The sequence below is a fragment of the Atractosteus spatula genome, chromosome 2, assembly GCF_055471065.1.
Source record: "Atractosteus spatula isolate fAtrSpa1 chromosome 2, fAtrSpa1.hap1, whole genome shotgun sequence".
Taxonomy (NCBI): Eukaryota; Metazoa; Chordata; class Actinopteri; order Semionotiformes; family Lepisosteidae; genus Atractosteus; species Atractosteus spatula.
The window spans coordinates 53,071,368-53,098,655 of NC_142707.1; the positions used below are offsets into that span (position 1 = coordinate 53,071,368).

At 38.5% G+C, this 27,288-nt stretch overlaps 1 protein-coding gene across 1 annotated transcript; it reads right to left on the bottom strand.

Moving 5' to 3' along the window:
• Window positions 1-1,080: 1,080 nt before the first annotated feature.
• On the bottom strand, window positions 1,081-23,434 carry LOC148839868 (uncharacterized). The gene is made up of 10 exons (XM_088939193.1): window positions 22,702-23,434; window positions 18,291-18,389; window positions 12,899-12,992; window positions 10,795-10,863; window positions 10,224-10,478; window positions 9,832-9,906; window positions 9,514-9,612; window positions 6,619-6,740; window positions 5,567-5,684; window positions 1,081-1,405 (listed from the first exon to the last, which is right to left on the bottom strand). The coding sequence occupies exons 1-10, from the start codon at window positions 23,026-23,028 to the stop codon at window positions 1,350-1,352; spliced, it is 1,314 nt and encodes a 437-aa protein (XP_088795319.1). The 5' UTR covers window positions 23,029-23,434; the 3' UTR covers window positions 1,081-1,349.
• Between the last annotated feature and the right edge of the window lie 3,854 nt (window positions 23,435-27,288).

Genomic DNA, 27,288 nt, shown 5'->3' on the forward strand with positions numbered 1-27,288 from the left:
ACCATTAATACCCAAATTGGTCATAACCAGCATGAAATCGATGCACTCTTCAGTCCTCCGTTAGCCTAAGATATCTGAGACATGCCAGTAGGCATAATATTGGTTTTCTCCACCGCAGTTCCAGGAATGATTCAGTGAAGTCTACACATTGATTAAGGAACAACCTTAGGCCCTGCGGTACGCGGTATATATACTGAATGCAACGCAAGAGCAGCCATTGCTATCTGAACCATTGCTGTCTGGACATCCCCAGTCTCAACATGGGGCTGTGGAACCCTGTTCTTAGAGGTTACATATTGATTTTTAACAGCAGAAATGTATTTTAAAAGTGTATCCAATACAAAAATGTTCATAACTAGAACTGGGTTTTGGGAGGTAGTCAGGTACTTTTTACCCCTACATTTGCCTTAATTTATAATGATATTATTATTTTAAATAAACATATGTAAATCAAATTAAATAGTTCAGGAAATAAGCACTTTTTAAATAAAATTTACCTACAAACACAAACTTTATTCTCTTATTAATGTTACCAATGATAGAACTTCACTTAAAAACTGAATATACTGTACATATAGCTTAAATTAAAATATATTTTTAGCTTTTTATTGAAATTGAATACCATTTTACACCATGTAATATCTGACATACCGGAGACTGTGATCTGCTCTTTAACTCTCATCAGATGATGAAGATTGAGTCCTGTGTGATGTACATAATTTAGCTTCATGGTCTTCCTTTTTGTTTTGCTCTGTTATGTTATATTGATAACAACATTTTAAACTGTGTATGAAGAAAAAATAAGTTCAAAATGGAACAATTTAAATCAGTATGGGGTATTGCAAGAACATGTAAAAAATGCGAGATTATGATCAAATTTTAGATCCCACATGTCACTTCACACACCCATCCACATTCAGAAGCACCCAATCTGAGGACCAATCCAATTGTCATTGGTTACTGGTCTCCAGTCCAGCTTTAACTTTCACACACACAGTTCAGGCTTGTGGCACACAGGATGTGATCCGCAGCGCAGCACAGCACAGCACAGCACAGCACCGGACATACTGTAGCAGAGTAGGACAGCTCTAATCGAACCTGATGGTTAAAAAATAAAACCCACCTCCCACCAGATGAATGGAGCTTTAGAGCTAGTTTTATCTGTGCACCTGAGATCGTCAGCCTCATCACCTCACTCGCTCTCACTCCAGTCTCTCTCTCTTTCTCTCTCTGGCAATCTGCACATGGGACAGGGCTGTGCTCAGCACCTCCTAAAGCAGAGCCTTTGCAGCTAATGTAGCGATCGCGTACTCTGGGTTTGCTCCCCTCAGCTGGCAAGGACTGAACCGTCAGGTTTCTTTCCTCATTTTCTTCTTCTTCTTCCTGTCCTTCTTCGTATCAGGGTCTGAAAGAGACAGTCGATCATGAGACAAGAGGTGGCTTCTCCCTGTAATCCTAACCTGCACCACTAATTAAGACTGAAATGACCCACCTGCATGTGATTTTGTCTGTATTATAAAGTACTACAAAACACAGCAACATGGTACACTTAATTAACTGGAAAAGTATTTTTCGGCGTGAATGTAGCAGCTTAGATTGGATGCGAACACTCATGCATATAGTTCAAGTAGGTACAGTAACTGCGTCAGCATGCGCAGGCTGCAAAGGAACAAGTAAAGGTTTATGCTCACACCAGAAGAAGGCTCCACAGCCTAAACGTTCTGTTTCCTTTCTTCTCTTTTCAGCATGGAATAAACCCGTTACCCGTTCCTTTGCACTCTTACATACACCTTATGAAGAGCAGCAGATTACTTTATTTCATAATAATGAAACAAATAAGGGGTTACAAAAATAGTGAAATACCAAAAATAGACTGAGAAGGTAATCATTAATTAAAATAGTTCAGGTGGGTACAGTAGCTGCGTCAGCATGTGTAGCTGCAAAGGAACAAGTAATAAGTTTATTGCACGCTGAAAAGAGAAGAAAGAAAGGCTCCACAGCCAAAACGTTGTATTTTCTTTCTTCTCTTTTCAGCATGGAATAAACCTATTACTTGTTCCATTAATTAAAATATTAAAATACCCCCAAATTGTAAAGATATGCCAAAAATATACCAGAGCAGTTGGTATAATAACAGACACTTCAGACCTTTGATCTTTGGCACAGCTTTGATGAAAAGACTACATTAGATTAAACCAATGTTTATTAATAATGACTTCACAAAATAAATAACAAAAAAAAACAAGTTACTCTATTTACAAACAAGTTATCTTAGAGGCCTAAGTCCGGACCAACCAGAAAAAGACCCGTGACTGCTACCAAGTATTCATGAATATGATGCTTACACAGGCCAACAAGACAGATAAACCTGCCTTCTAAACTAAACAGAATGCAACCTAGAGTTAAACCTCTCTATCAATCCAAATGCTACAAAGTGAATGGGATCCAATCCCTATTCTAAAAAATGCATCCACTAACCAGGAGAGACTGTTGTTAACCTAGTGATTATTTATAAAGGAAATGATTGTCCTAAGACAAGACAATGGCAAGCTCTCTTAATAAAGTTCAAATACTTGACTAGAACCTGGTCCTTAAGATTGATCTGACAAAGGCCACTTGCCTCTAGTATTTCCCTTTTCTGTCTTCCGTCTTCTCTCACTTTTGCTCTTTCTATATCCTTTTATTCCCTTTTCCTGGACTGTTGATGATCCTTAATGATTTTCCAAGAACTTAATTAACCAAGGTAAACCAGATGATTCATTTGATCAGTGTGTCTCAGACACCCTACAACTTCATCTCCTCTCAGTTCCTTTCTTGCTTTGAAGCCCCAGAGAACTGCAAATGAAAGTCTTTGGGTAAATTAGTGCTTCATCTTGAACAGGCAGAAACACCATGGAGCATTTCTGACAAAACTACTACAGGAAGACCAGAATGAAAACTGGTAATGTTGACCATTGTCTCTAGATTCTTGAGACATCTCTAGAGCCACCTCCAATAACTGGAACAATAAAAATAACATAAGACAGTTTACAAATGAGAGGACAATCAGCTCTTTTGTAGTTAATAGTTAATTGATGCAAGTATCATTTACAGACTTTTTTTTAATACAAACCCAGCTATGAACTTCAACAACATGGCTGGATAGCTGGTTTCACAATCCCACAAGGCTTTGGGTGAAGAAGTTTTTCCTTTTCTCAATTTTAAATATACCTTCGTATACAGTAGTTATCAATTCTATCCTCTGGTTCATGTTTCACTATTCATTTTGCAGAATGCCACTGTGTTGTTTTTGTCAATACCTTTGAGCATTTTTAATTCTTGGATGAATAAAGGGGAAAAGATGGCCCATATGGGGATATGCATTTCCCATTTGCTAGAGTTGGCATAACACTTGGGTATATTAGTGCCTCCCCGTGAACAGGCAGAAACACTATGGAGCATCTCTGAGAAAACAACTATTTCAAGAACCAAAATGAACAGGAGAGTGTAAATTATGTACTGTACTATTGTGTTGTGATATGATGGTCAAATGTAATTAATACACTTACATTTTAATTAATTTTAATAAAAAATACATCAAACAGCCAATAGCCAGCAGCCATATCACCCTGCAACTCACAACTGGCAACCCACTGAAGCTAAGCAGGTGTGAGCCTGGTCAGTACCTGGATGGGAGACCTCCTGGGAAAAACTAAGGTTGCTGCTCGAAGAGGTGTTAGTGGGGCCAGCAAGGGGTGCTCACCCTGCGGTCCATGTGGGTCCTAATGCCCCAGTATAGTGACGGGGACACTATACTGTACAACAGGCGCCGTCCTTCGGATGAGACGTAAAACCAAGGTCCTGACTCTCTGTTGTCATTAAAAATCCCAGGGCGTTTCTTGAAAAAGAGTAGGGGTGTAACCCCGGCGTCCTGGCCAAATTTCCCATTGGCCCTTACCAATCATGGCCTCCTAATAATCTCCCTCTATGAACTGGCTACATTACTCTGCTCTCCTCCCCACCCTACTGATAGCTGATGTGTGGTGAGCGTTCTGGCGCATTATGGCTGCCATCGCATCATCCAGGTGGATGCTGCACATTGGTGGTGGTGGAGGGGAGTCCCCATTACTTCTGAGTGGTAGGGGAGGCATCAAAGAAAAGCCAAGCCTCATAAAACTATTTGAGAATCCAAATTGAGTAAAACATATTAAAAAAGAATTATTGAGAACAAAAATAAAGTTTAAAAAGTGGCGTTTGGGGTGAATAAAATATTCTCTCTCACATAACTAAGGAAAAATCTCGTAGTACTAAGGGAGTACTTCTCTCTATCCAAGGAAATAGCCTTTGAAAAAACAGCAGTGTGACATTCTTAAACCTCCAGAACATTTTAAGCAACCCTTGCCTTGGGACACCAAGGTGTGGTCCAAACTGAATGAGATTCTTAAGAAAGAGGTGTAAGAGAGGTAAAAACAAAATGAGAAATAACCAACAACAACACTTGACAATGATAATGCAGCAAACGGTAATTCCTCCAAGCCAATATTAAGATGCTACTGTTAACATACTGCAAATCATTAAAGTCATTTAAAATGACATTTTGGTAAGATTCAGAAGCAGATTTTCATTCTCTGTTTAGGTTGTGTATTTTCATCAAGAAAAGAGACTGTGAAAATATGGATAAATATATAGAAAAGCAACTTTACTCTATTTTCCAAAACAATAAAGAAACATCCCAAATTTCTAAATATGCCGTAAAATGGTTCTTTTGAAAGACGCTTCTTACAAAGGAGGGATTATAAAGCTGGCATGTTTCAGGCCAAGTTGAGAAACATCTCCTTCTGATTTCTGTTTTTAATTGGCAGCACTCCAGATGTGATTTCATATATTGCAGTCACTGAATACGTGTTTGCACATTCTGGAAAGCTGCAACAAATCTCGTGATCTCATCTCATATAAGGATGATCCGCAAGCGATATTTAAGAAATCTATGTACAGGAGTGTACGCGTTAAAGATCATGCAGATTTCCCTTTTTGGAAAACTGCAAATAATATTCCTGTGTATATTTTGTATAACTTTTATTCAGGAAATAAGGTCCAAGTTAATTGCCTCGAGACATGTTCAGTGCACTTACTTTTAAAGGGGAACCGCAATGCTACTTTTACATTTCACAGTTAGGATCAGCATTGATGAGTGCATTTAGAACCATAATAAAAGTTAAATGTGCACAGTAACTTGAAAAACCTCCATTTTACATAAGAATAGATTAAACTTCAAGCTATGTGCAGCGCCATATTGTGCGATGCAGAACGAGGCAACAAAACCTCCGGTGAGGTGAAGCAGCCCTATTATATTGTAAAAAAGCAGGCCATAAAAAATGGCAGCATCAGAAGCTCACTCTCCCTGCCACTTTACTTCCCTATCCCTTCCCACCCTGACTCCGCAGAACCAGAGCTTCTCTCAGGATCCTCGGACCAATTAACTAGCTATTAATGGGGTCTGATGGGGGGGGTGGCCTCCGCTCGTTTGTCACTGTCCCTATATTCTAGACCTCCGCCCGGCTGGAAGACGCAGAGGACCGCTGCTCACCGTCGGCCGATGCCGTGCCACTCGGGCTCTTCACCTCCATGCTATCCGCAGGCCGCTGGGGCCCCTGTGCCGATGTGCTTCCTTCCTCCTTCCCTCTCCTCCCCGGTCCCTGGCCCTGCTGAAATAAAGCACCAACAAAATGAGTGGTCCCATTATTGTTAACTACTGTTAGCTACCAGCTTTGGACAGGAAATACTAACAGGCATCACACACACGTAATATAGTAATACAGAAATAGCTTCTCATACACAGTGTATCACCTCTATGTGAAAGACGACTTCCATTTTTGACAGGAAACACTTGTAAGGAGCTGAGCCTAGAAAAACTGAAAACACTAAGCACTTAAAGAAAGCCTCAATAAATAAGCCTTTGAAAGTAAGGACATGGGGCAAAAACAAAACCTCTGCTCTAATTGAATTGTTCCCAAAGGAGTCACTTATTTTATATTTGTGCGTGTTGTTTCAGTGTCATTTATTTTACTTTATTTCAAATAAGCACCCAGAATAATCTCCACGCTGGCTGCAGACACCCACAGGTCCAAGTCAGAGCAGTTTAAATCAAGCAGGGACAGCATTCAATTATTTAATAATTCAGAAGGAGACCAGACGTCAAAGGATTCTGAGAAAGCCCTGAAATTCAAGAACCTTATATTTCAAATCCTGAGGAACCTTATACTCCAATTCCTTATGCGCTGAAGGCAGAGACTACTTTTTTATTAAAACCACAAAAACTAGTAAATGTTACAGTACGTAAATGTTGAAAGCTGTTCTTCAGCCAATTTACCTAGAAAATGAAAAACAGAACAGACTGTTGCCATTCGTTTTGTCAGCAGTCCTTTACAAGTGTTGCTCTTTTAAGAAAATATGGATGAATTTAATGAAAATAAAATAGTAAAATTGTCATTTATCATGCTAATGTTATTTTTTTAAAATTCAGTTCCTTGCACTCCAGGCACTGGCACGCTAGTACCAAATGGAGTACAATAGTACAGTGCAGTCTTAACGGAGGCAATGTAAAAACTCTCTTGAGGTTCACCACAGCTCAGCATCTACCTGTCTGTTCATGATAGGCTGTATCTCTGGCTGCACCAGTGGAGGGGTCTCTCCACACCAGTTGCCCCACTCTTCAGTGGGGGCATTCCAGTCTGAAGTCTGGTCAGCATCAAAAGGATCTTCTGATAAGATAAGGAAAAAAAAAACAATTACTTTTGTGAAATAGTGTAGCTTTCATGGTGAGTGTGTGTTGGATGAGATACTGTACCTTACTGAGCAATAATCCTTTCAAAATAAGTTTCAAAAGGACACCTCTAAAGATGAAGAAAACAAAAAACTCTTTGTAGCATTGCCTTTCTTAGCTCTGTTAATTTATTCCTGAGACATTTGTCTAAATGAAGTATACCGGAAAAGCACTTCAAAGTGCATGCTGAGCTATTTATTTAGCTCAGATAAAATTCAGAGCAATCTATTCAGACAACCACAACCAGCAGTTCTGCCCCATTTATTACCAGCTTTCCTTTTGTGTTAAACATAAAAACTCACGTTTCAAAGAATACTAAAGATTGCACATTCTAAGAGGCACTCCTGACAGCTTTACATCATTACTGGGTCAAGTGTGGATAAACACAAAATTAAATATATACCTCAATAAGTGTTTAAAATACCATACCTTGCAAGTTTACACACCTAAAGGACATCTGGTAATAAAAAAAGGTTAAAAAAACAAAATCCTGTTTATAAAAAAAAAATCTAGTTTTGAAGCCTTAGATACACTTGCATTTCATGCTGAAAGCAAAATGCCTGACTTTCTCAACAGACTTGTATCATGGTGTAATGAAATTACATTTTTGAGATTTCTGAGAACTTTTGCTTTAAGTAGGGAAAAATGAATATAATGAACAGCGAAACACGAATGAGAGTGGAAACTAACTGGAAGTGCATTTAACACTGAGAACAGGATTCACTTCTTTACACAGAGTTTGGCGAGAGTATGGAACAGGGCTACCAATCATGTTGTTGAAGCAGCCCAGCATTAATAAGGGTAGGTAATTCAGGGCCACTATTGTGTGTGAACAGGCTCAGATGTTGTGCATTATTAATTAATTTGATAACCGGTGAAGGGCTGAGAGTCATATTCTCAAATGGATTTAATGTAGAATAATTAGGTAGATATAGGGACTCATGGTGGTAGTTGGTATTGGGTTAGTTTAGAGGTAGTCAATATTTGTGAACACAAATTTTTGGCTAAATACTCTTTGTACAGTATTTTGCTTTGCATTGTGATTTTTCCATGAGCTCAGGCCTCATGAGCCCCCTGCTGACTAAGAGGTAGGTCTGTCACAGTGACACTATGGCTTCTTTCAAGAAATGCCTGGATGAGGTCCTTGGATCAACTTGCTACTAACCATTAAAAGGGTTAGATGGTCCCTTCTCATTGGTAAGCTTTATGTTCTGAAAACAAGATTATGTGCAGATGTGTGCAGTCAAAAGAGCAAACAAGCCACTTAACTAAGGAAGAATACTGTAAAAGAAATAGGCAGTCAAATTTCAAATTTTAACTGCATATTTGAGAGGCACATTATTCTTGTTCTCAGGCCTTGATGCCCATTGTTTAGGTCCCCAGCATGAGTGTGTGTGGCAAGCTGTGGTGCTCTGTCCTCTTGCTATAGATATAGCCTATAGATCCGCAAATCATGGGAGAGACAGGGAGCAGAGTTAGTAAATGAAGAGCAGGGGTCAGAAATCTCACAGAAAAAGAAAAAAAGGGACACCTCCAGCTTTCTTTCACTAAAAATGTCACACCCAAAGAGAGAAGCATTTGCAATACAAACCATAATGCTTATATGCTCTTTGTGACTAGGAGCTCATGTGAACGCTGGACAAAACTATAAAGAGACAAGCCTGTCCCAACTCCAGCCAGGAAAAGGTACACACAGGGTGCACTGCTAAACATCCTCAGGCTTCAGGTCTCTCGAGAACACCACATCACACATTTTGAGTCCCCAACACAATATAAAGACATTTTAATTCTAGGTGATTCCACACGGATGGCAATATAGCACTTCAGGGGAATACAATAACAATTCAATGCTTACTGACACACAGCTCAATACTGCAGGAAAACTAGCAAAAAACAGACTACCTTTGTCAATTGATAAACGGGAACTTCAAAAGAAAGACATTTTAATTGACTGTTTAAAAAAAGCAGTAGACTGATTATAATACTATTTACATGTGGCATTTAGTGACAGTTGCTGTCATAACAGTTGCTGAATTTCTTAAAGCAAGTTGTGTGAACTCAAGAATTCACACAGAGTGCTAGTTCAAACTATGGTAATATTTTCTGATGTTTCTATTATTTAACACTTGGGTATAAATGGGGAAGTTTACATATTTTGTACATATAAATAGGAAATATTGTAGATATCAGACAGATACATGATTGCACATGTATAATATTAGTCCACTACATATCATTTGACAGGGGCCTCTGTATTCAAAGTGAGCATTCTGCTCTTAGCTGACACCTGGTGTAGCTGACAAGTAGTGCACACTCTCCCGAGCCACGCAGTCCCTGAATGTCCACAAAGCCTCTTGTTCTCTTGTTCCATCCAAGCCTTCACTTACTAGTGTATTGATCAAGTGGAGCACAACAAATGAGCTGGCATGAAAAGCAGATTACCGTCCCAAAACACAGTTTGAGCTCCCTGTCTTAGAAGAGAGGACAGACTGAAAAGCCCTAGGTCTATATTTGTCAGGCTCATGGCTTAGCTTCAGAAGGCAGAGCTCACACACACATTCATACCCTGTTCTTTTGCAGGATTCTTTTATTCACAACAAGCTGAAAAAAAAATGAAATCAATGTTGCATGAACTCCTCAGTGGAAAGGCCTATGTTAGTCTGAAACAGCACATGGAATGAACAGCGACTCCATTCCTGCAGAGCTCTTACCTAGTCCTAGCCAAGCTGCGTCCACTCCCAGAGAGGACATGTGAGCTTTGCGCTGGCTGTGAGATGGGCTACTCTGTGGCGTTGTACCATCTGGGTTATCTGGAATTTGAGAAATGCATAAATAGAAAGACAAACAGAAAGAAGGGAATGATTTTGTATACTATATAACTTTATTTTTCTAAAAATTAATTTCTATAAAATAGCATTAACAGCCAAATAGCCATAATTAGGAAATCAGCCATCCATTTTAACCTCCTTCTTACTTTCACTGCATTCACAACTTTTCTTATCCAAGTCAAGAAGCAGTCAATCTCTCACCAAATTCTGAAGGGAAGTCAGAAACAGTCCCAAAGGTCACAGGCTTTGTTTTCATGGCCTTCATACTCCAAGTTCCTAAACAAAACACGAAGCCCACAGGTCTAGGCATGAAAAGTATTTGTAAAAATGCATTTCCTTTGTTTGATTTTTTTTACTGTGTAGGAAAAAAGGTCAAGAGCCTGACAGAACAGAAGACACTGACATGGAGCTAAACACAGAGAGCATGCGCTCTTCTTTGTTCAGCGCTGATAGTTAAACAAGCACTCAGGGTGTTCCAACAGTATTTTCACGTGCGCTGTGTTTTGCTCCAGATTCCTGAGCTGTGTGACTTGAACACAACAATGAGCCCAAGCTCCACCCATCGCTCCTCTGCAGTGCCATGCAAAACTCACCTACATGGGAGAAAATATCCTCTTCCAGTTTCCCTGGTGGCACCCATTCCACTGGTCTCCGGTTTGCCTTGCCCACGGCCTGTGGCAGAGACTCCTGCCACGGGCCAGCTGACAGTTTGGCCTCCGGAGCTCCCCATCCTGCAGGGCTTTCCCCCTGAAGAGGAGCTCGCCAACCAGTCTCCTTGTCAGCTCTTTCACTCCAGAGGCTGGATCCTTCATCAACAGGGGGGTGCGGAGAGCTCCTGCTCACAGTCTCTACCGAGGAAGAGAACCAGTCGACTATTAGAAATGCAGGGCGGGTTTCAGATTGACAAACACAATGAATAACATTTGTCAAGCCCCACTGGTCATATAAAATGTAATTTGTCATTATGGACACAAACGTCAAAGCCTGGTTAGAGCAAAGGCCACTCAAAGACAATGGGAGATACGGACAGAGCTGATGCAGTGCTTGGTAATGTTAGAACTTGTGCAGGAGTGCAGCCTAAGGATAAGCAGACACACTCGTCAACAGCCCAGTGGAGATATCCAGTGCAGCTGAAAGGTTGACAGTGCATCAAGCGCTATTTACCCTTCTGTTTCATCCGCTCCCTCCTGAGCTGTCTCTTCTCTCGACTGCTGATTTTTGTCACCCAAATACCTGGGACACAACGAAATTTGTTGATTAACTGCATGCATTCACATCACAGTTTCCACTCCCAGAGTGCTTTTATATATAAATAGGAGCCTACCCACTTCACCTGGGTGGGATGTGGCACCCATTCTGCATCAGCAGCCCCCATACACAGAGCAGGTGGACAAGAGAGATCAATTGTTTCACCTTTGAGGGTTTGTGATACTGTAGGTACATGGTTTAATTTATCATTCTTAAGGAACGACTTAAATTATAAATGGGACCAACCTGCTTTGCAACACACCACCATGATATGAGTTTGGGGTGAAATAATTAAAGCAATTAAAAAATAAACAAAATGTGAATTACTGTATAGCAGGGTCACTGTATGCTTAAGACAATATGATGAAAGAAGCTACAGTATATACTGCATGTGGAATCTTCACAATATCCACACTTCCTCTTTTTGTTCCACTTGTAGATAACCATAGTCAGCTATAATTAAAACTATACACACAGCAGAGCTATAAGATAAAACAATGGATTTGATGGGTTGTTAATATACAATTACATTTCAGTCATTTCACTATGTAATTAGTAGTAAAGTAAATACTTGAGGTCTTCTGGTCAGAACTTATTCTATTTACAGTAGTGTTCATTTACTGTCCATGACTCCCTACTGGCTAACACACTAATTGTTTCCAGAGTGACCCCCAGGGATACTGGTATCCTCTTGTGCTGCTGGGTGGTCTGGAGTAAAGTATCTTACTCAGGCATAAAGCCACAATGTCCATTATGTGCCAAGAGCCCTAACACGTCTACTCCATTCCCCACTTAATTAGTGACAAATCACATCGTATTACACCTGCGTACCTGTAGCAAAAATGTATTAGTCATGACTCAAAATGCAGAAGCATACTTTATGTCTTATTTCTTCAAGAAAAGGAGAAGCAGGTCATTAAATATTCAGTAAGCTGCAGACATCCTTTGTACATGTGAAGATGTTAAAAGTTACCTAAAACTGCCCTCTTTACTGGAGTGCTTGCAATTACTTACTCCTTAACATAGTCCTACCTCCTTCTCCTTAAATGTAATCCTAACACCAACCCAAACTTTAATCTTCAACCTAAACCTATTTCTGTCTCTTAACCTTATCATTAACCTTGAAACCATATTTACCATTAAAACTAATACTTAACCCTGATACTTATTTGATTAATAATTTTCAGACCAATGGTCAGGGTTAAGTTTAGTTAAGATCAGGTTTAAGGTTAAAGTTAATATAAAAGTTTGACAACTAAGCACTGGTTTACCTGCTCTGTGCATTTTTACACTGGTTAACCTGTTCTGGGTTTTGGAAAATAAGTCATAGATATCTACAGAGCATCAAAAGAAGCATATTAAACTACAGTATTTATGCATGCATGCATGCTTTTATAAAAAAAATAAAGTATATGAATTCTGAGTGTTTGCCAAATCCCCAAACGTGAGCCCTTTTGAACATTTGCAGCATGAGCAGGGATGACATGTGGCATTAAGAGCTCAGAGACTAGTGAACAAATCAGACATGTCCAGACTTTACAAGAGTGCAAAGCACGAGTCTAGTACAACTTGCAATGCTCCCAACAGCAACCACACGTGCCTGTGATTTTCACAACAGCCAGCAGTGTGGAGTCTTGGTCAAGGTTCTAGATTTGTACTTTGAAAGATACGGGTTCAAATCCCAGGTGAGACCCTGCTGTTGTACACTTGTTGAGCAAAGGCACGTTTTCATTCAAATTGTTACAGCAAAATACCCAGATGTAATAGATGAGTGCAAATGTAAGTTACTTCGGATGAATATCAGTATCAGCCAACTAAAAGCAATTAAAAATAATCCACTTCTTGAAACATAACTTTATGCTGTTCAATAAAATGTAGTTGCACCTGTTACAAAAAAAAAGGTCAGTGTTCTAAGACATACTGTGAATTTACTACGATTATAAGCAGTATGTTTGTTTACATGTCCATTTCCAGGTTTTACCCGCAGTGGTGGTTGGTGCTATCCAATCAATTCACTCACCCGTTTCCTCTTCTTCACTCTTCTCTTTGCCAGGAAAGATATCCTTTGAAAGCCTCTCTTCCACAATGTCAATCTTTCTCTTCTTCTTCTTAGGCTAAAAAAAGATGATGATTAGAGACCTCATCTTTATAAGTTTTCCAAAATCTATTAGTTAATTACAGACATTTGAAATCAATGCCATTTTAACTGAGGTGTAGTCTCAGATCTCATTCCTACTTTTTCCTGCATCAGGAGAAGAAGGCAGTGTATCTATAGGACATTGATTTTTGAGGAAAATCTTTGGAGGAAATCGTTAGAAATCAGCAAACAACAATACCCTAGAAAGGGTGTTTCAGGCCATATAAAAACACTGACCATCATAGAGATATCTAAATCATCACAGAAATTCTGATGCTTTAAAAAGAGACATAGACCAAATTAGCATTACAAACAAAACATTATCATACTTAATTTTTTAATACAGTTTTATACCTGTAAACTTTTTATATTATACGTTTTATCTGACATGTTGTCATTACTTCCAGCAACTGACAAGATCAGCGAAATCAAAAGAACTGAATCTTTGGTCCATGCAGCTCATGTATTTAGTTATTAAAAGTTAACTTGAAAGTTCTATTTGCTAAAGCTTCCAAGTAAGTGAGAGAGTACTGAAGTTGATGGATACCCTCTGAACCCACCAGGCACCCTAATTAGCATGCAATGTAAAGCTGTTGAATCCGTTTGGACAAAGCTGGTTTTATTTCTAAAATAATATTTCATTTTAACACCCTGGTTGGTGAGAAATTGTTCAGTTGGAGCTGGACCCTCAATCCCAACAAATGCTAACTTCAACCAGCAGGCAAACACTTGCCAAATAACCCTTTCAAATAACACTAGACAAAAAAATAGTTTCAGTTGCTATGCGAGAGAGAACTGTGTGGTGGTAGCTATGAATGTGGCTTCGGTGTGAATGTTTTCTTGCCTCTTAAACCAACATTATCATTTGTGCAGATTGAACTGAAGTTCTATTTTACACTGAGCTGTAGAACTCCCCTGAAACAAAATCCTGTGAGTTCTCTTATCAAAATGAAGCTTTTACATGCTCAAGTTACTTTTTAATCAATCTTAATGCACTGGACTCGCTATACAATGAATTTAATCTGTTATTACCGAATTTTAGTTATTTGTTAAAAAAAGCAAGAATCTGCTTTTCCTTCATGGTTGATTTCTGCTGCGTTTCATGCCTTTACATCTGAATTGCATAACAGTATTGCACATGATGCTGTACCTTATCTTGTACTCTGCAAGATACAGTACTTATTGCCTACATCAAATTTCACCAGAAGTGTCTTCCTTAAATACTTTTCCCCCTTCCTTTGATGTAGCTAGTTAGGCAAAACAACAATCAGTTGGCAAATAATGTCAGCACCAAAACAATCCAGAACACAGAAAATAGAAAACATCTCAAAGGACACCTTTAACAGGAGAAAAAAACTGAAATTTCTCTTTGAAGTCTGATACTATAGTAGTTGGACAATCTTCAACATGGCAACTGCAACAACAGTGCTAAAACTTTTATGTTGGAAAACAATGAGTTGCAATATGAATATTTTCTTAGTCCCTTTTTTGTGTATGGTTTTGAATAACAACTAAACCCCTACTTGTAACCTGCACATATAATGTGTATTAACCAAAGGTGCAAAAGAGAAAACCAAGAGCTGTGCACTTGCAAAGTCTTGTGGTCATGCAGAGTTCCTTCCTGCAGCTAACACAGGGCAGTATCTAAAGCTACCCAAGCCATAGCACTGCCATACCAATCATTACCCATGAAAGACTCCTCAAATAAAGCGTTAATCAAATGTGAAGACTTTTGCACATCAAAGACACGCACGTCTTTGAAACCTGCCACAAAACAGGTAAAGCAGCAACACATTTTGGCAACAATGGTACCCCACTCAGGATTTGAATTCTGAACTGTATGGCTATAGGTACAGAGCCTAAAACACTACTCCACAATATTGGCTAACACTTAGTGATGCTATGCCTTTGTCACCTGTACTATGATTGCTATATTCTTGGAATAAAAAAACACAAAAAAAAAGATTATGTTGACAGAGTGGAAACTATAATGTAGCACACAATTTTGAATAAATGCAAAAAAAAGCTTTTGCAAACTCAATATTTTAATCTGATCTTCAGAAAAGTTTAATTTATGTACATTAAAAGCTGAATAATTAAAAATTAAACAGATAGCAATTCATATTTTATTATGCTGGGGGAGGGGGTATCCTTGAAAGTACAAAGAAGCTCACTAAGAAAAACACCTGTCCATGTCACTATTGCCTGGATTATCATTAACCTTCAACATTTCCTTACACTGTCACAAAAGTATGAATATGTGAAAGACTGTTAAGGACATATACCTAGATAACATATATTGTTTTTAGAACAATAAAATAAATCTTGTGTTATGATCCAGGAGTGGATGTCGTGTGCAGCTCCAATCTTGATTGCACTTTTCAAGGCCTTACTTGGAAAGCCTGAAACAATGGGAACGGCATGAGGCATTTGCCTAGTGCAGGTGGGCTGAGAAGTACGGTAGATAAACACAGATGATCAAAGAGGGTTTACGATGGCAAATCATTAAACCCATAATAAAGGATAAGTATTCAACAGCTATAGAGAGCAGCATAAACACAGAAGCAAATGAATAAAGAGGAGAAAAGGGGAGAGAGGAAGAAAGAAAAAGAGAAGCTTTAAAGAGAAAAAGGAACATCACCATTGTCCCCCTCTTCTTCAAAGCTTGTGCCATGTGAAAGGCTCTTGTTCTGATCAGTCCTGGAGACCAGATACAAGTAATCTGAACATCATGTTTGACAGTATGTGGGCTTAAAAATTCTGATTTCCCTTATTGTGGATTCCTCAGACTAAAAACGTGCATTTTCAGAATAGAGATTGATTCTCATTACCTTTGGGCATCCATATTGTAGAATAGAGATTTTGTTTTGTTTAGGGCCCTTTCCATAGGACGCAGTTGTTAGTTTTTTTAGACCCATTTAAGTATTGCATAATGTTTTTAGTTACAGTATTGGAATACTGGATTTTCCAAGTCTGTAGGACACAGGCCTCCGGAAAGCAGAGATCTGTACATACAGTACATGTATATGTGAAAAATTCGGTGTTGCTCATTATTAATACTTGCTTTTCATGTACATATCTGGCTTTGATTTATTGTTCTCTTACACAAATCATGCCAAAGAACAAAAAGAACTTGCGTTCAAATTTTAATTTCCTGACCATGTTATTTTCCAACAACTGTTGTCAGAGCAGATTTCTCTGACAGCCACCTGTGAGGTCCATGTAGGTAAAGAGATCAAAGAGGCAGATGCAATAAATTAATATCAGGTCAGTAAAGTATCCTTACAAGAAGTAAAGCAATCCCTTGTAGCTGTACAACAAGTGTCAGGGATGACTGGAAGACAGGGCGAGATGAGTACCCTCATATACTGTAGTTGATTAGCTGTCTGAAATGAGAAGCTCTCAGCAAGAGCTAGCAAATTAAATGGATAAGAATCAACAAAAGCTAGAAAATGAAAAGAAAAACACTTGACACGACCTAGCAACTGAAATGAAAAGCATTCGACAGAAGCTAGAAGTAAAGTCAGATATTCCAGTGAGCACAGTTAGTGAAAGCATAGTGGTGTGTGAAAATACAACAGAACAACTAGAAAGTTGATAAGAGTTGATAACACAATGAAAGCACAATGTTCAGGTGGCAGAGTTAGGAAAATCTGCAATAAATTTTCATATGCACATATGTTCCAGTTAACCATCCATCCATCTTCTAACTGCTTCATCCAGTTCAGGATTGGAGGAGAGCTGGAGCCTATCCCAGCAAGCAACGGGATGGAAAGCCAGTCCATCGCAGAACACACACTTACACAGTGTCAATTTTCCCAGAAGCCAGGTTATCTACTAGCATGTGTTTGGAAGGAAACCAGAGCTGGAGGAAACCCTTGTGAACACAGGAAGAACATACAGTCCAAGCAGATAGCACCCCCAGGACCAGAACTGAGCCCAGGGCCCCAGCACTACAACGCAGCAATGCTGACCACTGTGCCACCATGCCTGACATGTTCCAGTTACGTGACACCAAATTATGTTTTTTTAATAGTTCCAGTACTTGACTTGTTCCAGAACTTTTCACTCTTAAAAAGCTTCACATATAGGAGGAGACCCACCTCATTCAGCACTCAAGGGCAGCACCCATCTGGGTGATGGGCAGCAGCTATTATGTGCCAGCAGCCCCACTACACAGTAGATTAGGTGGAGAAGTGAGACACTGCTACAGCAGTGAAAGGAAGATGGAACGTTAGGGAGTCCACAATGAATTTAGTGAAAACGCATACCTAACACTATATTAATCTAGGTTAACAAGACCATGTAGTCAAGACCTCAGTTTAATATCTTATTCTGAATTCACAAGATGCCCAGTCTCCCCATTAGGGCAGTAGCTTGTAAACTCTGGTCCAGTGGGAAGAGTGTCAACTGCTAGTCTACCTACAAAACCATGTTTCTGCTGCAAGTATTCCTTAAAGGTGTGCCATTCCAGTACTAACCAGACCCAGCCTTGTTAAACTAGTGAAATCTCACTGCTGAAGATGAGGCTACAAGGTGAGAAAACGTATTGTTTTGCATTAGAATTACCGGAAACTAAAAAAAGGAAGACATACATGTACCGAATTAAGACATTTAGTGTTCAAGTTTTAAATATTAGCACGATCTGAAAACTGCTAACTTGCTTTTTAGCAATATACTGAATTTTAGATTAGATTTCTTACCTCATAAATAGCATTACTGTATAAAAAAAAGTGTTAGCCAATATCATCAATGAGGAAGGGAATGTAAACCAACAAGGTTAGACATGAGCTTGCAAGAATTTTGTAACATAGATCACATGTTTATAGAGCACTATACTGACATCAGGAGCCACACCTGATGAAGACTCCACAGCCAAAACATTGTGTTACTTTTCTTTTCATCAGGGAATAAACTTTTACCTGTTCCTTTGCAGTCTATGCATGCTGACGCAGCTACCTACATAAACTATAGTTAAGATGTTTCTTATTACTAGGTTACTCACACCGTGTTTCCGTTTTCATGGAACGTGAGTTATAGGGGGTTTATAAATAAATTTCTAGCCTCCTTACTAAGTGTTACCTTCTTTTGCTAGTAACAGGTTTTGTGATTTAATGCGTAGACAGCAAGGAAATTTACTCAACAAATGTCAATTTATCTCTTAGATCTATAATTTTATTGTCACTGGTTTGAATCTGTCACACGATGCAGCAGGGCTGAAAGTGATCAATGACAAAAGCAGAAGCCTTTTTCTCTGTGACTTTAATTACTGTACCTTCAGCTGCTTCTTGTCTAAAGTGGTCGGTGCCTGTGTGCCATCATTGCCAGAAGCTCTGCTTTCAGGGGAAACTGGCGGCTGTCCATTTGCTGGTTCCTAGACATTATAAAAGATACTCTTTAATGTGTTAGAGAGAGACAGTACAGAAAACACACGGTGGATCGTCCTCAGAACAAACAGGCTTATAAATAAGGTAGCGGAAACCACACAGTTTCATCAAGTTGTATACAGGCCTGGTGGCCCACATTTGGCTAAAAATTGGAGCACCCTGGCCAAACAAATGCATGAATGCAGACAAACTGTACACAGGAACCCAGACAGAAATACTGTTTCGCAGATCAATTGCCATCCAGCAGCTGCATTGCTGTATAATCACATAGGTCTCAAGTCTCAGGTAAATGGTATTGGCATCAAGCTGATGTTGAATTGAAAAATTAATGAACAAACTAAAATTTTGAAATTGTTGCAAAGACTCACGATTCCATTAATTAACCAATGTGTTTTGTATGTGAATAAATGAAACCTTCAATACAAATTGTATGCATTTGCAATTTTGGATAGAAAAGCTCAGATATTAGGGTTTTGAACCCTTGAGAGCTACTGTATGTTAGAAATTCACGTAGAAAAAACACAGTATTTCCTTGCTACCGATTAACTGGGTCACAGACAAATCCTCTGTCCCTTTATTGTTTACAAAAGTTGCTGAGAAACATCATTTCTAAAGAAAAATATGGGGAATGGAAGCCACTTCACTTTCAAAGTAGAAAAAGACATGTCCTCAATGAGCACAAAATAACAAACAGAACCTCAATAGCAAAAAGAACACAAAGATGGCTTGATGCGGACAGAAAAGAGCAAATAGCAAAGCTCTTCCTCAGGCAGCACCATGGGTAGCCTACAGCTTTGATTAATCCTATATAATCAAACTAGTTGTAGTCAAATAATGTCTTGTTGAGGATAATATCTTATTACAATAATAAGATAACAAAGTCATCTTATACACTAGTACAGTAATCAGTAATCTAGCTGTTAGATAGCTAGGTGGAAGGCTAAATTTAACATCCCTCATTGTGTCACCTGTGGGAGGTTATCACCTGGCTTAAGCTTTTTCTTCTGAGAAACCTGTAAAAACTATGCATACTTGGTAAACTGCATTGTAACCCTGATGTGTATGTGCTGAGATCAAGCATGGATAACACAGTTGGTTGTAAAAATGCTCGTCACTCTCACCATCTAACTATTCTGCTAATGTATGTTTCTTTTTCTCTTTTTAATTTAGATAAACATTTTTAGTATACTATATGAGCTGCTGGTCTTCATCTGAAATTAGAAATGGAGCTAAATTGTAAAATTTCCAGCCTGGTAGTCTGAGGAGCAATCTGGTCTCCACTCTGCTGGGATGTGCATATGGTCTAACCTGCATAGGTTGTCTATTTGAGTCACACCTCTATAGTCACAAAATGAAGAATAAAAAAAATCACCAACCTGCACATTCATACACCAACTCACAAGATTACTAATAACAGATACAACAATAAATGATAAAAGATACACCTAAATTTGAACCATTTAACTTCATTCGTCTAATGTTAGTATCCCATTATTTTGTCTTCTTTTCATAATGACAAAGTAATTGCCTCTGAAAATGAATGTACACTCTTGCTATACACTACCAGTGTGAAAGCAAGATTATCTGACATTGTGATGTCATACTACTTGGAGCGCCGTCTGAGAACTATTAGAGCAAAAGGCTTAAGCCTTAATGTCCCTTGACAACAGCAGGAGATTTATATTGGGGGAAAAAGGGTTTTAGTTGCATATTTTATTGAAATAGTCAGTACATTACACTCCAGGTGTCCTGTAAACTTAAATCCAGTGTAATTCACATGTCATTTGGTGGCATGGCTGATGCATTCAGAGTCTCAGATCCATTTCACAATTCTGACATTACTATTACTAAAATCTTCCATATAATATGCTGCCATTTAGGTACGATACAATGGTTCCCATACACAATAGCTTTAAAAAATAAAGTCATGTTAATTACAATGTACTGTAACCCTGTCTGAAACAGTGGCTACAAAGAAAAGCAGCAGGTTAAAAAGTGCATCTCGCATTCACAGGAACTGCTCGACAGAAAGATACACCTGACCCAACACCTTTTATTCAAGTTTCTGTTGGCAGACAACATAAAACCATCAACGGATGCAAAGAAAGTCTAATCCATAATATACGTGAAAATGATAAACATCCAAGGAACTCTAAAATAGTTTGACAGCACTTTTCATAAACTTTAAAACAATATCAAAATCACCCTTCTGTCCTTATCAGTGATGAGTATCATCAGTAATGACTGGTGGGGTGGTGGAAGGTCAAATGGACAGTAATTCTGAGTTTATATGTATGTGTTTAGAGATTAATTGCAGATCCACTGTAATCCTTTTTCAGAAGAGATATACTGTGTGAGGATGTTGATTTTTTACACTGGTGGGCATAACTCTAAAAGCTTACAGCTGACCTACTGATTGAGATCTACTGACTATTCAAATCAAATCCCTAGTCAACATTTTACTTCTGGACAATGTGGGACAGAAATAAAAAGGCAAACAGAACATTAGGATAATGTAGTTATGTTAACATTGTAGGCTTATAACACAATATTAAAGCCTCATTAAAAATACTATGAACCGTTTCTGCCACCATATTACAAAAAAAGATCAATGCAGAGATGAGCAGCCAGATACATTTTTATTTGTTAAACAGAGAAGACTACTGATCTAAATATTTACCATCCTCAAAAGCACTGACAGTGTCCACCCAGTAATCTGGTTCAGTATCATCAGTGTAACATGTGGGAGGAGTCAGAATTGGAAAACGCAGAAGTGTGTTTAAATCTTAGAACAGGATGCACTCCTTTACACAAAGGATTGTGGAAGCATGAAACAAGGTACCCAAACATGTTGAACCCAACCTCTAGTTTCTTTAAAGAAATGGAGCAATTAGCAATTAACTACCAAACGGGCTCGTCATGCCAAAAGGCCTCCTCTCATATGTAACTCATTTAATGCATTATTATGCATTGTTACTGTACGTTCACTCCAAACCACATGACCAGAGACAAAAGGATATAATGAAAGGGAAGCACTGAGAATGAGAATGTCTTCCTTTCGAAGCAGCTTTCAGTGTGTATACAAATTATTTAGCTAAACTGTGAAAACTAATTCACAGTGATTCTTGACAAATAACTGCATAAAGTCTAGCAACAAATTAAAGGTTTGGGCTGAATGGCTCTTCCAATTACTAAAGGCATTGGATAAAGTGTGTGTCTATATGGGAAAAGGTGTCTCTGTATTATTGTCATATTAAAATTAATATGGGATAGGAGACCTCCAAGGAAAAAAGTATGTTGCTGATGTAAGTGGTGTTTGTAGACCAGTAGGTGGTGCTCTTGCCTCTGGACCAAAGTTTCACAGTATGCCAAAGTCCCAAAATGGTGACCAGACATGGCTTACTCTAGGAGGTGTCAGAGGTGCTAAACTGGGGTTCTGATCACTTAAGATCAAGCATGGATGTCAACCCCAGTGTCCAGGCTAAATTCTTTCCCTGAAGCTCGCTCAATTAAACTTGTGAAGCGAAGTTTAATTTCTCCATCTGATCTGCTGTGACCTGGGAATATGAATGCACAATGGCTGCCACATGGGGTGCTGCACTTCAACAGTAGATGAAATAGAACCCCACAATTATCTAAAGCACTTTGGATCCTTTAGGATGTAAAATACTATATAAATTCAAGGAACTACACCGACTCTGAAAGCAAATTATATGACACTACAATCCACTGAGAAAGTCATTTTTCACCGCTAAACATGCACTTTTGTAAAAATAGGCCAAATAAAATATCTAATTTAAGTATGTGGGTGATCACAGTGGACGTTTTCATCACTACAAGCTGGCCCTTTCCGTCTGGTTGTACTGTAGCATGTGTGAGACACTTTTGCACAAGAGTGACAATGGGTGCACTTTGTTTAAGCTCTCATTCTAATATCTCTTGAACACACACCAACATGTGCATTTAACGAAATTCGAAAAAACAAATCTCTCCATCAATTTATTTGCGAAACATGTCCCTGCGTTCGTCTGACATAAAACACATTAATTTGTCGGCATTCCCCTCCTAGACAGCTCGTTAAGTCATCAACGCCAGTTCAGACAATGAAGCTCTTCAAACCTGCAGGACTTTCCGTTTTCACCTCCGCTCACATCCGAAGAAGCAGACTTCTAAACACTTATTTATCAGTAAGCAAAAGCATTCAATTGCATGAAGAATATCGCCATAAACCTAAAAAACCCCAACTAATAATAAAAACAATAACAATAGTAAATGTAAGGATAGGAACTTCCAACATACCTTATCTTTATCTCTTCTTTTTTTCTTTGCGAGGTCCTCATGAGGTCTGTTCTTCTTGGTGTTCAGGCCAGAGACAGGTTTTCTGTGCAAGACCAGGTCTAAAGAGAAGCCCGTGCTGTAGTCTCCGGGTGAGGTGGTCAAAGGTCCACGCTGGCCTCTTTTTCTCAGGAAAACAATAACAAAGAAAACCACACCCCCCAGCAGCAAAGACACCAGCGTTAAAAAATGGGAACGGGTGAGCTGTTGACTGAAGTCCGAAAACCCCGACCCCTGAAAAAACTCCTTCCCAGCATCGAAAACCGAGCCCGGGATAAAATTAAGCATCATTCGCAGTGTTCAAGATGTCAATGACTCTCCTTTGTATTCCGAAGAACAAAGCAGAGAAGATCCTAATAACGAAGTCACAAATGAAATCGTGGTCGCCAACACTACCTGAACGTCTTTAACGTAAAAATGCCAAATGATTTAAAACACGTTTCGTATCAATCAAAATTAAACGTAGGAAATAAAACAATGTACTTCCAATTTAAAACAAAATACAGAAGATTCCAAGTTTTCCACCTCTTTGCCGAGGAAAGTGCTACATTGTAAACTTCATTTATCCTCTAACAACGAATATTTTTTTTTACGCAGATTAAAAACTGATGAATTAAACGGATTCGAAAGTCGATATAAAAAAGCAAAACTGCGTAAGTGATTTTTAAGAATAGCAGTATTGAGAGATTGACGGTGGCCATCAAAGTCCATAATAAACCGTTAGCAGCTGATCCTGTGTTTGATGTACTCTTGGTTCTCTTCAGCGATTGGTGGTTTTAATTATATTTGCAACGTGAAATGTACCCCACACTACAGTTCCTGTTGGCTGGCCAGTGGTATTTTTTTACACCTAACAAGAAGCACACAATGGAACAAAGAAAGTGATATTTGTACTAATTTTAGAGATACAAACAGTAGTTATCGAAGGTTGAGGGGAGTGAATGTTGCCCACACAATACTGGGTATTGTATAGTAACAACTGATTGAATCAATGTTTAATTCTGTACTTATATTCTGTGACAACATTATACAGCATATGCTCTGAGGTACAGTACATATCATTGCTGGTACTGTACATAAAACGTTGTAGTATCGCAGCATTGATCCATAATCGTTAACGATGTAATCCCGTTAAATAACTAATTTTATAACTTAATAAATACAAAGGCAGAAGTGCAATACAGATGGAAACATATTCAGCCTGATTATCCAAAGTTATGTTGGAGTTCGCCACAAACGCGTGCTCAGCAGGTCTTCGCTCTCTAAGGACCAATTTTCGATTCCGAAGGCGCGCAGAAATTGTTGCTAGAATCCAGAAATTAAAAATCGCCTAGTATTAAGCTCTGAAGAGCAGAAATAAAAGTGTACATCTTCCATCTACTATGATTCTCTATCTACTATGATATATATTTAATGATTCAGTATAAAGATAACATAGAGATGAAAAGTATTGCTTAAAACTGTAACTAACTGAAAATATTATTATGTTGTAGTTCCTAGTGAAATGGTTTTAAATGAACAGAAAGCAGATGACTCCCCTCACTGGATAGGACACCAGTCCACCACAGAGCCTGGCCCCAGCAATATTGGTCCCCCAGTGCCAGAGCAACTGGAGTAAAGTACCTCACTCAAGATACTTTAGGAATGTCTGCAGTGGAGACTTGAACCTGCAACCTCACCAGTTATAAGTCAATATTCTTACCCACTACAATACTGGCATAGCAGTAGAGCCCAATAATTGTGTAACATAGCATGAGTCAAAGACTGTAAAACTAATTTCTCTTCCTAGGCTACATATACTGTAGGTATTGCCAGTATTGCCTGTTGCTGGAAGAAAATATAGAAAGAGCTCTCATAATCACATTTGCAGAGAGGATAGGGAAAGGTTTTGTGCTTGGATTGTGCTTGAATTAATGTTCTGTGCATATTTCCTATTGTGTGGTCAGTCTTGTTTTCCATTTTCTGTCCTATAATCTGTATTAAATAGCCATGAGTCAAATACTGTATTTTTTGGTAGGAGTCTGGGTCCCTCTCAGCTTTTCTAAAATCAGAAACAAAGCCAACATTATCCTGTGTCTATATTGAACATTATGTTCCTGTCCAAAACTGCTTTAGTTTTCCTTTCAAGCAGATTTTTAAAAGTTAACAAATCAGGCTTTTCATTGAACTTGATCTATTTACCTGACAATCCACTATAAAAAGACATACTGTATGTACATGTGTTTGTTTACAAGAAAAGGACACTAGGTGGCACAAAAGGACCGTGTTAAATAATAACTTTGACCCATAAGAGAGGGAATCTAAAAACGTATTTTCAAGAAGTTAAAATTGTTTTAGTTGCATAGGAAAATATTGTTTTTGTTTCACTCCTACGGCATGTTTACAATATTATGAGTATTGTCATATCTTGGTAGCTGATTTGGATTAGTTTGATATTTCAAATCATTTTAGAAGAAACAAAAATGAGTGGAATTAAGATAGGATCACTTTATTACCAATATACAATTTCTTACATTAGGAATTCATCTTTTCACATACCCCAACTTGCTCTCCATGAGACACACAGACAGGGAGAGCAGCTTGGGATCAAAGCATAGGGTCAGCCATTGTGCAGCACCCATGGAGCAGTTGGGGTTAAGGGCCTTGCTCAGGGGCCTAGTGGAGTCAGATTTCTTTGCCAACCATGGGATTTGAACCAGTAACCTTCCAGCCACAGGTGCAGATCCTCAGCCACAGTGCCACTGCTCTGCTTGTTAGTTTTATATATATATAGTGTATATTACTACTTCCATTAAGTTAATTTTCACAACAAAAAATTAAATATCATTACAATCAGAAATAATTCTGTACATTTTATTCATATTTTTAAATTATGTACTATGCCATGAAAACACTACAATGCCATACATTCTCAGATATTTTAACATTTCTTTCCAGTAAGGGCATTCTGAGTTCATTTTTGTTTCTAAGATTTTTTAATGTATATTCTTTTTAAAATATTTTAACATTTTGGGATTGATATGTTCAAAAATGAAATTTTAAGTGACAGGAATTTAATGGGGAATATGAAACAATAGATGTGACCAAGCAATTAAAAGTGCTATCACAACCCTCACACTATTAGCATTTTTTGCTTCTCTTACAGGATCCATATTATTCTGACCAATTGCTTTTCATTTAGTGGATAACAAATATCCATCTTTTAATACAGTAAAAGATCATATAATTTAGCCAATTGCTATCCTGAGCTGAATGCACAGCATCATCATGAGTACGGATGAAAATACAATACTACCCACTAGCGCAGCAGATTTCCAAGTTGAATCAATTGTTCAATGAGCTAGTCAATTAACATATAAATAAATCAACCAATAAATTAATAATTAGAAATTTCCAGTGCTCCAGAGCTGGAATTCAACACGTTTTCTAGGGCTTTTTAAATAATCAACAGCTGAAAACATTGTTGAAAAATGTTAAATTGCCCTATTTAGGGTAATGATTAGCTCAAATTCATTCCTTTAAGAACAGAGGTGAAATGGAAATACTCAGTACAGCACTTCCCCAGGAGAAAGCCGTTTCAAAAAAATAAAAATGACAGCAGAATTTCTGTGTGTGGGAAGATGCCAAGAGTAAATTGGATGTAGAGCTCCATGCTTTTGCTCTGCATATTGTTCAAAATGTATGCACAAAAGATCTTTTCAAAGTGTTTTCTTGTACTCCTTTTTATCGAATAAGGCTGCCATTGAAGAACATTTGTCTACATCTTTCTCTAAACACTTTCTTTTCTTCTTTTTCCCCACGGATCTCTTTTCTCACGGTAACAGTTCCCCAGTTTTATGACAGATAAGAAATGGGGGTTATGGACATCAGAGGAAAGTCAGTGCTTTTGACTTCATCATTCTTCAGTGATTTTGAAGAATGACAGAGGCATGAAAGCTTTGATGTTTCCAAGTAACTCAAAAGTTTCATTCTTTGGAAGCTTTTTTTTTTAAATCTTACTACCCAGACACTGCCAGAACAACCCAGTACAAGGGAGGTTAATCCACACTTTTATACACGGCGTCAAACTCAGCAGTCTTTTGCTTAACTTTGGCTTTGGAGGTATTTAATGAATTTATAGCATGTTTCTGTATCTGACTGAGGAATAAAGCAGTAGGTTAATGCTCTACTTTGTATTCTGATATTATTAAAAATGGAAACTGCTCTATTGTGTAGCTAGCAATATCAATTAAAAAGGCCATTTTGAGTAATTGAAACTTGTCAGCCTTTTCTTAGTTCGTGACCTTGTTGTGGTGGAGGGGCTCGAGTACCCCAGGGAGCTTTGGAGCTACATTGTCAGGAGTTTTGTGCTGTGGTTGGGTTATCCTTGGCAAATTGGTCTAAGGTTAGGGGCCAGACAAAGAACAATCCAAACTACACTCCCATGACAGTTGAACCTGAGAGAACTACGCCCAGATTGGGGACCCCAGGACCCACTGTGACCATTGCAGTTCTGCGCGGGCTCATGCCCTAGCCACTCCACCCCGCTGGTTCATCCTGCAACACCTGGGC

What these genes read in the sequence shown, in the direction of transcription:
- LOC148839868 (XM_088939193.1), bottom strand. Translation starts at nt 23,028, where the DNA reads ATGATGCTTAATTTTATCCCGGGCTCGGTTTTCGATGCTGGGAAGGAG. An exon ending in AAAGAAGAGATAAAGATAAG is followed by an intron (nt 18,390 to 22,701) that starts GTATGTTGGAAG and finishes TATAATGTCTAG; the next exon opens with GAACCAGCAAATGGACAGCC. An exon ending in GGATATTTTCTCCCATGTAG is followed by an intron (nt 9,907 to 10,223) that starts GTGAGTTTTGCA and finishes TGTTTTGTTTAG; the next exon opens with GAACTTGGAGTATGAAGGCC.